Raw genomic sequence first — 13,879 nt, 5'->3', positions numbered from 1 at the left:
TGCTCCGCTCCAGATGTGTCGGATGCAGACGGAAAAAAAGATGAAACATGGTCGAAAACTGATAAGTAGCCTAGCTGTAGCCTGGGGTGTAATAATTTGTCCAAACAGTTTGCTTTCGTTTAAGACAAATTTTGCAACAGAATCGGCGTAATGAATACACCCTTAGGCTACTACGCTACAGGGACAGATTCATTATGCAGAAATCGATCCGCCATTTCCTGGTTGCAAAAATTCTGATAGTTCGCTTCGCCTAATTTCAGTTTGTGACAAAACAAGCAGTCATTGGGTAGAGAATCAGTGTACGATCTAAACCGCTGTGAAATGTATATTTCCATAACACATAATATTGTATATTCATCTGTTTGAAGCTGGCGTGTAAAACAGAATGTAAAAGACGCAAAAACGAAACTTCAGCACGGGAAGCATAGAAGTAGCACACATAGAACAGAAGTACCGCTTCTTATACTTGCTTTCAATGTGAATGAAATATCTATAACTCATAGTTCTATGGGAATTTGTTTGGTTCTCCCCAAAAGTTACATATTGTAGCAAAGGGCCAGGTCAGCATCACCAGCCAGAGGGCGCTCAGATTCAGATGATTTTATTTTGGAGAGGAAGTTAAATAGTAGGTGGTTTGAGAGGAATCGGAGAAACAGAAGCCGTTTATATTCGCAATGGAAACACATGATGTTGTTTGATTCACTTGCATTTGACTTGGCTACTTTAAATCGCGGTCGTATAAGCGAGCTGCTGAAAGCGATGGTTAAAGCGATGTTTAAAGTTTGAGACCGATCGAATCAAAGTCAAGACAAAAAGACGATCGTTGAAGAGGATTAAAAGCGCCCGGAAACCTTTATTTATCTCTTCTTTGATCAGATTCTGCTCACTTAATTCATTATTGGTGACCAGTTCCCTGGTGTTTTGTTGTTGCAGTTGAGAGGTAGCACATCGGAGGAAGATGTAAAACCACAGCCATGTGGTTTATTTTCTTTCCATGTAAGTTATTAGGCCTACAATGTAGCTATTTTCTTCATCACAGAATACGTGTTTTAAGTAAATCGGCATACTTAGGGTTATTGTACATTATTGCCACAAGATCTACTAGGAAGTGCAACATTTTCATATAATGTAGCCTAATTCAAAATAATTGATTGGACCACAGACTCTTGCCTCTCTTGTTTACCGTAGGACAGCCGTCAAGCACGAAATGGACACAAAACAACTCATAAACATCCTTTTAAACTTTACATTTACTTTTTAGGGGCCAATAATGTTGCTAAATCGCATTGTTTTTGCATTCATACATTTTTTTTAAATCACCAAGCCCACAGCAGTCAGACCTGTTTCTATTGGCAGTGCCCCAATCTGCCAGATTTGTGATGCATAATCTTCAGAGAAAAAAAACGATATTTCCAATTTTGACTGTTTTAGATAATCCCAAATTATTAACATTTATTTTATGCATTAGGATTATTTATTTACATCCCTCCTATAAATTATTCATATCTAATTCATAAACCATTCTTTCTCCTTCATGCTATATCTACATATCTATATGTGCTAAGAGCTCATATTTCTCTAAGGAGGCTAATTTTAGTAAAGAAAAAAAGGGTTGGATTACGTCCCTCTGCTTCCTACAACTGACATCTGTTACCAGTTGAAGTATCATTCCCTCTGAAAATAGCAGCAAACAGGAAATTGCTCACACACTGAAGGTAAGTCTTGCTATTTAATGTGACACGTATAAACTGACTGACAAATTGCAGAGCATGAGTGATGATGTGCCAAGAGGAGAACTTCCAGACTCTACATGCCTGTCTTTGCCAATTCAGCAAAAGTTAGTCGTCAGACAGAAGAAATAGCGCTGCCATTTGAGATGGACAGAATATTTAAACAGTTGTACAGCGAAGACTTGGTCCTTTTACGCAGAAACAGTCTGGTCTGTCTGTCATCCAGGCTACAGTAAACCCAGTGCAGGAGCCAGTTTCCAGCTAGATTATGTTCTCAAGTGTGTCACTGTCATTTTATGATCAAATCAAATCAACCTTTATTTGCCACATGCGCCGAATACAACAAGTGTAGACTTTACCGTGAAATGCTTACTTACAAGCCCTTAACCAACAGTGCAGTTCAAGAAGAAGAAAATATTTACCAAATAGGCTATAATAAAAAGTAACAGAATAACAATAACGAGGCTATATACAGGGGGCACCAGTACCGAGTCAGTGTGCAGGGGTACAAGCTAGTTGATCTGTACATGTAGGTGGGGGCGAAGTGACTATGCATAGGTAGCAAATAAACATTGAGTAGCAGCAGTGTACGGGGGGGGGGGGGGGGGGGTTGGGTCGTCAATGTGAATTGTCCGGTGGCAATTTTTATGAATCAGTCTAATGGCTTGGGGGTGATGATAATGATGATGTTGTGTGTCGAAGTCTCTTCAGGTTCCCGTGTGAGGTCATAAAGATGGGACGCGGCGGTGTGGGAAGCAAAGCTGGCGCTGGTGGCTGACAGGCCCCTCCAGTGGCCAATCAGGATGCATGTCTCCTCGATGGGTGTCAGCAAGCTCTGCTTCCTGTTCTCCCTGGCTCTCTGTGCCCTGTTGCTCCTCATCCCCACCCTCCAGCCCTCACAGCATCAGGGGGACCTGCCCCAGCCCCGGGCCCACAACAAGCCTGCCCGGCACCCTGGACATCTGGTGGTTCCTCTCCAGGCAGATATGGGGAAAGTGACAGTGGGGCGTAATGGGATTGATGGTGACTCTATGGGGCAGAGCACACCACGAGAGACCAAGAGGACTGTGGTTGGGGACTGGGTGTATACAGCTCGTCGAGCTGACACCCAGGGCACTGGGAAGCATACAGACTCTCAGACAGGGTCAGAGGGGGACTTCCTCCACAGAGCTGGGGGTGTGACGGGGGCTGGAGGGTCTCGGCCCAGGAACCCTCTGGAGCTGAAAGACATTTTTATAGCGGTGAAGACCACCAGGAAGTACCACAAGTCCAGATTGGATCTGCTGTTCCAGACCTGGGTGTCCAAAGCCAAAGAACAGGTAGGGAGGAACACACACGTAGGCATACACACACGTTTTGTCCACTGGGTAGATCATTTCCTTTGTCTTGTACTGTTACCAGACAGAGCATGTTTCCAAAGTACACAAGGACACCTTTCTCTCTTTCTCGCTCTCTCTCTCTGAAAATATCATATAGAACATACTGTCTCATATCGAACATATCATTAAGCAATGAGGCACGAGGGGGTGTGGGATAGGACCAATATACCATGGCTAAGGGATGTTCTTATGCACGGCGCATCGCAGAGTACCTGGATACAGCCCTTAGCCGTGGTATATTGGCCATATACCCCAAACCTCGTAGGTGCCTTATTGCTTAGAGCAGTAAAAATAAATGTATTTGCATACCCGTGGTATACGGTCTGATATACCATGGCTGTCAGCCAATCAGCATTCAGGGCTCGAACCACCCAGTTTATAATATAGAATATATCATATATATTCTCTCATCCATTTATATGCAGATGATACAGTCTTATACTCAGCTGGCCCCTCCCTGGATTTCTTGTTAAACGCTCTACAACAAAGCTTTCTTAGTGCCCAACAAGCTTTCTCTGCCCTTAACCTTGTCCTGAACACCTCCAAAACAAAGGTCATGTGGTTTGGTAAGAAGAATGCACCTCTCCCCACAAGTGTGATTACTACCTCTGAGGGTTTAGCGCTTGAGGTAGTCACCTCATACAAGTATTTGGGAGTATGGCTAGACGTTACACTGTCCTTCTCTCAGCACATATCAAAGCTGCAGGATAAAGTTAAATCTAGATTTGGTTTCCTCTATCGTAATCGCTCCTCTTTCACCCCAACTGCCAAACTAACCCTGATTCAGATGACCAGATGACCATGCTAGATTGCGGAGACATCATTTATAGATCGGTAGGTAAGGGTGTTCTCGAGCGGCTAGATGTTCTTTACCGTTCGGCCATCAGATTTGCCACCAATGCTCCTTATAGGACACATCACTGCACTCTATACTCCTCTGTAAACTGGTCATCTCTGTATACCCGTAGCAAGACCCATTGGTTGATGCTTATTTATAAAACCCTCTTGGGCCTCACTCCCCCCTATCTAAGATATCTACTGCAGCCCTCATCCTCCACATCCAATACCGGTTCTACCAGTCACGTTCTGTTAAAGGTACCGAAAGCACACACATCCCTGGGTCGCTCATCTTTTCAGTTCGCTGCAGCTCTCAACTGGAACGAGCTGCAACAAACACTCAAACTGGACAGTTTTATCTCATTCTCTTCATTCAAAGAACCAATCATGATCATTCTTACTGACATTTGTGGCTGTATCATATACAGGTTGAAGTCGGGAGTTTACATACACCTTAGCCAAATACATTTAAACTCAGTTTTTCACACTTCCTGACATTTAATCCTAGTAAAAATGTCCTGTTTTAGGTCAGTTAGGATCACCACTTTATTTTAAGAGTGTGAAATTTCAGAGTAATAGTAGAGAGAATGATTTATTTCAGCTTTTATTTCCTTCATCACATTTCCAGTGGGTCAGAAGTTTACATACACTCAATTATTATTTGGTAGCATTGCCTTTAAATTGTTTAACTTGAGTCTAACGTTTTGGGTAGCCTTCCACAAGCTTCCCACAATAAGTTGGGTCAATTTTGGCCCATTCCTTCTGACGGAGCTGGTGTAACTGAGTCAGGTTTGTAGGCCTCCTTGCTTGCACACGCTTTTTCAGTTCTGCCCACAAATTTTCTATAAGATTGAGGTCAGGCCTTTGTGATGGCCACTCCAATGCCTTAACTTTGTTCTCCTTAAGCCAATTTGCCACAACGTTGGAAGTATGCATGGTGTCATTGTCCATTTGGAAGACCCATTTGCGACCAAGCTTTAACTTCCTGACTGATGTCTTGAGATGTTGCTTCAAAATATCCACATAATTTTCCTGCCTCATGATGCCATCCATTTTGTGAAGTGCACTAGTCCCTCCTGCAGCAAAGCATCCCTACAACATGATGCTGCCACCCCCGTGCTTCACGGTTGGGATGGTGTTCTTCGGCTTGCAAGCCTCCCCCTTTTTCCTCCAAACATAACGATGGTCAATATGGCCAAACAGTTCTATTTTTGTTTCATCAGACCAGAGGACATTTCTCCAAAAAGTATGATCTTTGTCCCCATGTGCAGTTGCAAACCATAGTCTGTTTTTTATGGGTTTTGGAGCAGTGGCTTCTTCCTTGCTGAGCGGCCTTTCAGGTTTTGTCGATATAGGACTCGTTTTACTGTGGATATAGATACTTTTGTACCTGTTTTCTCCAGCATCTTCACAAGGTCCTTTGCTGTTGTTCTGGGATTGATTTGCACTTTTTGCACTAAAGTTCGTTCATCTCTAGGAGACAGAACGCGTCTCCTTCCTGAGCGGTATGACGGCTGCGTGGTCCCATGGTGTTTATACTTGCGTACTATTGTTTGTACAGATGAACGTGGTACCTTCAGGCGTTTGGAAACTGCTCCCAAGGATGAACCAGACTTGTGGAGGTCTACAATTTTTTTTCTGAGGTCTTGGCTGATTTATTTTGATTTTCCCATGATGTCAAGCAAAGAGGCACTGAGTTTGAAGGTAGGCCTTGAAATACATCCACAGGTACACCTCCAATTGACTCAAATGATGTCAATTAGCCTATCAGAAGCTTCTAACGCCATGACATCATTTTCTGGAATTTTCCAAGCAGTTTAAAGGCACAGTCAACTTAGTGTATGTAAACTTATGACCCACTGGAATTGTGATACAGTGAATTATAAGTGAAATAATTGTTGGAAAAATTACTTTGTGTCATGCACAAAGTAGATCTCCTCACCGACTTGCCAAAAATATTGTTTGTTAACAAGACATTTGTGGAGTGGTTGAAAACCGAGTTTTAATGACTCCAACCTATGTGTATGTAGACTTCCGACTTCAACTGTAAAATATGTTGTATCATATAGAGCACATCATATAGAGCACATCATGTAGAACACATCATGTAGAACACATCATGTAGAACACATCATGTAGAACACATCATGTAGAACACATCATATATAGCACATCATATAGAACACATCATATAGAACACATCATATAGAACATACTCTATCATATAGATGATGTTATATAGAACATACTGTATCATATAGAGCACGTCATGTAGAGCACGTCATGCAGAGCACATCATGTAGAACACATCATGTAGAACATACTCTACCATATAGATGATATCATATAGAACATACAGTATCATATAGAACACATCATATAGAATATACTGTATCATGGGTTGGCAGGTAGCCTAATGGTTAGATGACTAGTAACCGAAAGTTTGCAAGATCGAATCCCCGAGCTGACAAGGTAAAAATCTGTCGTTCTGCCCCAGAACAAGGCAGTTAACCCACTGTTCCTAGGCCGTCATTGAAAATAAGAATTTGTTCTTAACTGACTTGCCTAGTTAAATAAAGGTTAAATTTAAAAAAGACCACATATAAAATATACTATCATATAGAACCTACTGTATCATAGAGAACAGATCATGTAGAACATATCATGTAGAACATAGTGTATCATGTAGAACATATCATATAGAACAAATCATTTAGAACATACTGTATCTTATAGAACATGTCATATAGAACAAATAATGTAGAACATACTGTATCATATAGAACATGTCATATAGAACACATCATATAGAACAAATCATTTATAACATACTGTATTAAATAGAACATACTGTATCATGTAGAACATATATAGAACACATCATATAGAACATACTGTATCATATAGAACATATATAGAACACATCATATAGAACATACTGTATCATATAGAACATATCATATATAACACATCATATAGAACATATCATATAGAACACATCATACAGAACATATGTAATATATAGAACATATCATATAGAACATACTGTATCATATAGAACACATCATATAGAACATACTATATTATATAGAACATATATAGAACACATCATATAGAACATACTGTATCATATAGAACATATCATATAGAACACATCATATAGAACATATATAGAACACATCATATAGAACATACTGTATCATATAGAACATATATAGAACACATCATATAGAACATATATAGAACACATCATATAGAACATACTGTATCATATAGAACATATATAGAACACATCATATAGAACATACTGTATCATGTAGAACATATATAGAACACATCATATAGAACATACTGTATCATATAGAACATATATAGAACACATCATATAGAACATACTGTATCATATAGAACATATCATAAATAACACATCATATAGAACATATCATATAGAACACATCATACAGAACATATGTAATATATAGAACATATCATATAGAACATACTGTATCATATAGAACACATCATATAGAACATACTATATTATATAGAACACATCATATAGAACATACTGTATCATATAGAACATATCATATAGAACACATCATATAGAACATATATAGAACACATCATATAGAACATACTGTATCATATAGAACATATATAGAACACATCATATAGAACACATCATATAGAACACATCATATAGAACATACTGTATCATATAGAACATATATAGAACACATCATATAGAACATACTGTATCATATAAAACATATCATATAGAACATATCATATAGAACACATCATATAGAACATATATAGAACACATAATATAGAACACATCATATAGAACATACTGTATCATATAGAACATATCATATAAAACATACTGTATCATATAGAACATATCATATAGAACATACTGTATTATATAGAACATATCATATCGGACATACTGTATTATATAGAACATACTGTATCATATAGAACATATCATGTAGAACAAATCATATAGAACATACATTATCATATAGAATATATCATATAGAACATACTGTATTATATAGAATATATTATATAGAACATACTGTATCATATAGAACATACTGTATCATATAGAACATACTGTATCATATAAAACATATCATATAGATCATACTGTATCATATAAAACATATCATATAGAACATACTGTATCATATAGAACATACTGTATCATATAGAACATACTGTATCATATAGAACATACTGTATCATATAGAACATATCATATAGAACATACTGTATCATATAAAACATACTGTATCATATAAAACATATCATATAGAACATACTGTATCATATAGAACATACTGTATCATATAAAACATACTGTATCATATAAAACATATCATATAGAACATACTGTATCATATAGAACATACTGTATCATATAAAACATACTGTATCATATAGAACATACTGTATCATATAGAACATACTGTATCATATAAAACATATCATATAGAACATATCATATAGATCATACTGTATCATATAAAACATATCATATAGAACATACTGTATCATATAGAACATATCATATAAAACATACTGTATAATATAGAACATATCATACAGAACACACTGTATCATATAAAACATACTGTATAATATAGAACATATCATATAGAACATACTGTATTATATAGAACATATTATATAAAACATACTGTATCATAAAGAACATATCATATAGAACATACTGTATAATATAGAACATATTATATAAAACATACTGTATCATAAAGAACATATCATATAGAACATACTGTATTATATAGAACATATCATAAAACATACTGTATAATATAGAACATACGGTATAATATAGAACATACTGTATTATATAGAACATATCATATAAAACATACTGTATAATATAGAACATACTGTATTATATAGAACATATCATATAGAACACACTGTATTATATAGAACATACTGTATTATATAGAACATATCATATAAAACATACTGTATAATATAGAACATACGGTATAATATAGAACATACTGTATTATATAGAACATATCATATAAAACATACTGTATAATATAGAACATACTGTATTATATAGAACATATCATATAGAACACACTGTATTATGTAGAACATACTGTATAATATAGAACATACTGTATTATATAGAACATATCATATAGAACATACTGTATTATATAGAACATATCATATAGAACACACTGTATTATAAAGAACATACTGTATTATATAGAACATACTGTATCATATAGAACATATCATATAGAACACACTGTATTATAAAGAACATACTGTATTATATAGAACATACTGTATCATATAGAACATATCATATAGAGGTTATTTTTGTTTGGTATACATTTTAAGTGAAAAATATGAGTCAGCGTAATTCTGTTGACATGGACTTGCCCATTTTCAAGAGTATCAGCTCATGTGGTTCAGAATGAAAATAAGCGCGTCAAGAGCATAGAGGCCATTTGGAATCTGGTTCTATAACTCTTCTAGCAAACCACATGATGGTATAGAAGGACATAACAGATGTTGGAGTAGACAGTAGTAGAGATGGTATAGAAGGACAGAACAAATGTTGGAGTAGACAGTAGTAGAGATGGTATAGAAGGACAGAACAGATGTTGGAGTAGACGGTAGTAGAGGTGGAACAGATGTTGGAGTAGACAGTAGTAGAGGTGGAACAGAAGGACAGAACAGATGTCTTGAGTAGAGATGGTATAGAAGGACAGAACAGATGTTGGAGTAGTCAGTAGTAGAGATGGTATAGAAGGACAGAAGAGATGTTGGAGTAGACAGTAGTAGAGGTGGTATAGAAGGACAGAACAGATGTTGGAGTAGACAGTAGTAGAGGTGGAACAGAAGGACAGAACAGATGTCTTGAGTAGAGATGGTATAGAAGGACAGAACAGATGTTGGAGTAGTCAGTAGTAGAGATGGTATAGAAGGACAGAAGAGATGTTGGAGTAGACAGTAGTAGAGGTGGTATAGAAGGACAGAACAGATGTTGGAGTAGACAGTAGTAGAGGTGGTATAGAAGGACAGAACAGATGTTGGAGTAGACAGTAGTAGAGATGGTATAGAAGGACAGAACAGATGTTGGAGTAGACAGTAGTAGAGATGGTATAGAAGGACAGAACAGATGTCTGAGTAGAGATGGTATAGAAGGACAGATGTTCTACTGAACAGTGGCTCAGTGGCCATAGGATCTGAAGTGTGTGTGTGTGTGTGTGTGTGTGTGTGTGTGTGTGTGTGTGTGTGTGTGTGTGTGTGTGTGAGGAACCATGGCTGGCAGGGGATATGGAAAGGTTAAGCACATGACAGCTTGTGTAGGAATGGTGGAAAGGCATGGCAGCTGCTGGTTGTATGCCCTGGGTGTGTCTCAGTAGGATTGGGAAGCACGTGTGTGGTGGTAGACCCTGGGTTCCCAGAGGGAGGAAGTTCCTGAGCAACTAGAGGAGAGCAGGAGACGTGAGTAGGAGGAACACACTGCTGTGTTTGTTCTCTTACTCTACAGGAATCTGCCCCCCTCCTCCTCCACCACCCCCACCTCCCCTTTAGATGGCAGGGGTGCATTGGGAATCTGTGGGAGAAGGGTTGGGTGGGTGAACTGGGAAGGAAGGGGGAGAGGGTGCTGGGCGGGTTGGGGAGAGGGGACATGTATTTAGGTAAAGGGGTTGGGATAGGGGCAGGAAGAATGAGCGGGTGGCTGGGGGTCAGGAGAAATGTGTTTAGTGGATAAGTCAGGGTGAATAGCGAGGGGGGGATAATTCTCTGGTGTAATCCATCTCCAAACACATGGGCTCCCCAGTCCCCACCCAGGGATCTATAGGAGGCTGTAGAATATATTATATACTGTGTCATGGGGTAGATCCAGAACTGTGTCATTGGGTAGATCCTGAACTGTGTCATGGGGTAGAACCAGAACTGTGTCATGGGGTAGATCCAGAACTGTGTCATGGGGTAGATCCTGAACTGTGTCATGGGGTAGAACCAGAACTGTGTCATGGGGTAGAACCAGAACTGTGTCATGGGGTAGATCCTGAACCAGAACTGTGTCATGGGGTAGATCCAGAACTGTGTCATGGGGTAGAACCAGAACTGTGTCATGGGGTAGATCCTGAACCAGAACTGTGTCATGGGGTAGATCCAGAACTGTGTCATGAGGTAGAACCAGAACTGTGTTATGGGGTAGAACCAGAACTGTGTCATGGGGTAGATCCTGAACTGTGTCATGGGGTAGATCCTGAACTGTGTCATGGGGTAGAACCAGAACTGTGTCATGGGGTAGATCCTGAACTGTGTCATGGGGTAGAACCAGAACTGTGTCATGGGGTAGAACCAGAACTGTGTCATGGGGTAGAACCAGAACTGTGTCATGGGGTAGATCCTGAACTGTTTAATGGTGTAGAACCAGAACTGTGTCATGGGGTAGAACCAGAACTGTGTCATGGGGTAGAACCAGAACTGTGTCATGGGGTAGAACCAGAACTGTGTCATGGGGTAGATCCTGAACTGTGTCATGGGGTAGATCCTGAACTGTGTCATGGGGTAGATCCTGAACTGTGTCATGGGGTAGATCCTGAACTGTGTCATGGGGTAGAACCAGAACTGTGTCATGGGGTAGAACCAGAACTGTGTCATGGGGTAGAACCAGAACTGTGTCATGGGGTAGATCCTGAACTGTGTCATGGGGTAGAACCAGAACTGTGTCATGGGGTAGAACCAGAACTGTGTCATGGGGTAGAACCAGAACTGTGTCATGGGGTAGATCCTGAACTGTGTCATGGGGTAGAACCAGAACTGTGTCATGGGGTAGAACCAGAACTGTGTCATGGGGTAGAACCAGAACTGTGTCATGGGGTAGATCCTGAACTGTGTCATGGGGTAGAACCAGAACTGTGTCATGGGGTAGAACCAGAACTGTGTCATGGGGTAGATCCAGAACTGTGTCATGGGGTAGAACCAGAACTGTGTCATGGGGTAGAACCAGAACTGTGTCATGGGGTAGAACCAGAACTGTGTCATGGGGTAGATCCTGAACTGTGTCATGGGGTAGAACCAGAACTGTGTCATGGGGTAGATCCAGAACTGTGTCATGGGGTAGAACCAGAACTGTGTCATGGGGTAGATCCAGAACTTTGTCATGGGGTAGATCCTGAACTTTGTCATGGGGTAGAACCAGAACTTTGTCATGGGGTAGATCCTGAACTGTGTCATGGGGTAGATCCTGAACTGTGTCATGGGGTAGAACCAGAACTGTGTCATGGGGTAGATCCAGAACTTTGTCATGGGGTAGATCCTGAACTTTGTCATGGGGTAGAACCAGAACTTTGTCATGGGGTAGATCCTGAACTTTGTCATGGGGTAGATCCTGAACTGTGTCATGGGGTAGAACCAGAACTGTGTCATGGGGTAGAACCAGAACTGTGTCATGGGGTAGATCCTGAACTGTGTCATGGGGTAGAACCAGAACTGTGTCATGGGGTAGATCCTGAACTGTGTCATGGGGTAGAACCAGAACTGTGTCATGGGGTAGAACCAGAACTGTGTCATGGGGTAGATCCTGAACTGTGTCATGGGGTAGAACCAGAACTGTGTCATGGGGTAGAACCAGAACTGTGTCATGGGGTAGAACCAGAACTGTGTCATGGGGTAGAACCAGAACTGTGTCATGGGGTAGATCCTGAACTGTGTCATGGGGTAGAACCAGAACTGTGTCATGGGGTAGAACCAGAAATGTATCATGGGGTAGATCCTGAACTGTGTCATGGGGTAGATCCTGAACTGTGTCATGGGGTAGATCCTGAACTGTGTCATGGGGTAGAACCAGAACTGTGTCATGGGGTAGAACCAGAACTGTGTCATGGGGTAGATCCTGACGTTTTCCCCTAATGAAAGATTCCCATGTGTTAAATAGTGTGTAGTGTATAGTTGTGTTTAAAGTTGGAATGGGTTCCCATTTGTCAGTTCTGATTAACTTGAAGAGAAAGGAGTGAAGGGCTACTTTATACTATTTCCATAGCCAACATGTTACATTAAAACACACTTTCACACTTATGGTTATTTCACACCCAGAATACTTTAAACACACTGCATCTTGAAATGCACATAAAGTTCTCTGCTTCACACCTATGCTACCTTTTTATGCCAGCACACCTTTGCACTGCTTGAGTAAACAGCAGGGGTGTTAGCACAGCCACTGAAGTTTAGGGACCAACCAGAAACCGATGTGCGTCCCAAATAGCACCGTATAGACCCTGATGTACTACATGTGCGCTATATAGGGAATAGGGTACCATTTGAGTCAGAGAGAGAATGTGACTGTGGTTAATATCACCGGTCTGTTCTGAGCCTATAAAACAGATCAGCAGTGAGGCCCTACAACACATCGAGCTACAGTGTTCAGCTGCACATTAACAGGACCAAACACACTGGACCAATTTGCTCAGTAACTAACGTCACAGATGTTGGACCACCGTCTCTAACCAGCTCCTTTTGTGTTGACATATAAAGATCCTACCTCCCAGGCTGCTCCAGCAGTGTGTTCCAAATGGCACCCTATTCCCTTTATAGTGCACTACTTTTGACCAAGGCCATTGGGATGCCATTTGGGACAGCACAGAAGAGGACTGTTCAAAGACTGCATTGTGCTGAAGGCCCACTGTGTGTCTACTGTCTACTAACCACCTACACAACTATTGACTAAAAGTATTGTTGTCCAAGTGTGACAACCTACCTACCATTTTAACTGTTGGCTCAGACTGGTGTAGCTCTCATAGGCTTTAGGTCAACAAGATTGAGCCACTCAACAGACAATTTTAGGAGCATCCGTTAAGAGCAGCAGCTGGGTAGTTCTACAAATGTGTAGATCATGTGGAT

General features: G+C 40.1%; 1 protein-coding gene across 2 annotated transcripts in view; it reads left to right on the top strand.

Annotated features, from left to right (window-relative positions):
• The first annotated feature begins 12 nt into the window (after nucleotides 1–12).
• LOC129862289 (beta-1,3-N-acetylglucosaminyltransferase radical fringe-like) overlaps nucleotides 13–13,879 on the top strand; it is a 104,038-nt gene continuing 90,171 nt past the window's right edge. Inside the window, exons 1-3 of one of the 2 annotated variants that reach the window (XM_055933785.1) lie at nucleotides 15–996; nucleotides 1,566–1,715; nucleotides 2,433–3,049. In XM_055933785.1, the coding sequence (XP_055789760.1) occupies nucleotides 2,534–3,049 (516 nt within the window). In that variant the 5' untranslated portion in view covers nucleotides 15–996; nucleotides 1,566–1,715; nucleotides 2,433–2,533. Of the gene's footprint in view, nucleotides 1,716–2,432; nucleotides 3,050–13,879 lie in introns of both variants that reach the window. The other variant, XM_055933794.1, reaches the window with a different exon arrangement.

Source organism: Salvelinus fontinalis, chromosome 1 (assembly GCF_029448725.1).
Source record: "Salvelinus fontinalis isolate EN_2023a chromosome 1, ASM2944872v1, whole genome shotgun sequence".
In the NCBI taxonomy this organism is placed as follows: Eukaryota; Metazoa; Chordata; class Actinopteri; order Salmoniformes; family Salmonidae; genus Salvelinus; species Salvelinus fontinalis.
The sequence above is the reverse complement of the archived record's forward strand: the minus strand, read 5'-3'. Positions and strand labels throughout refer to the sequence as shown.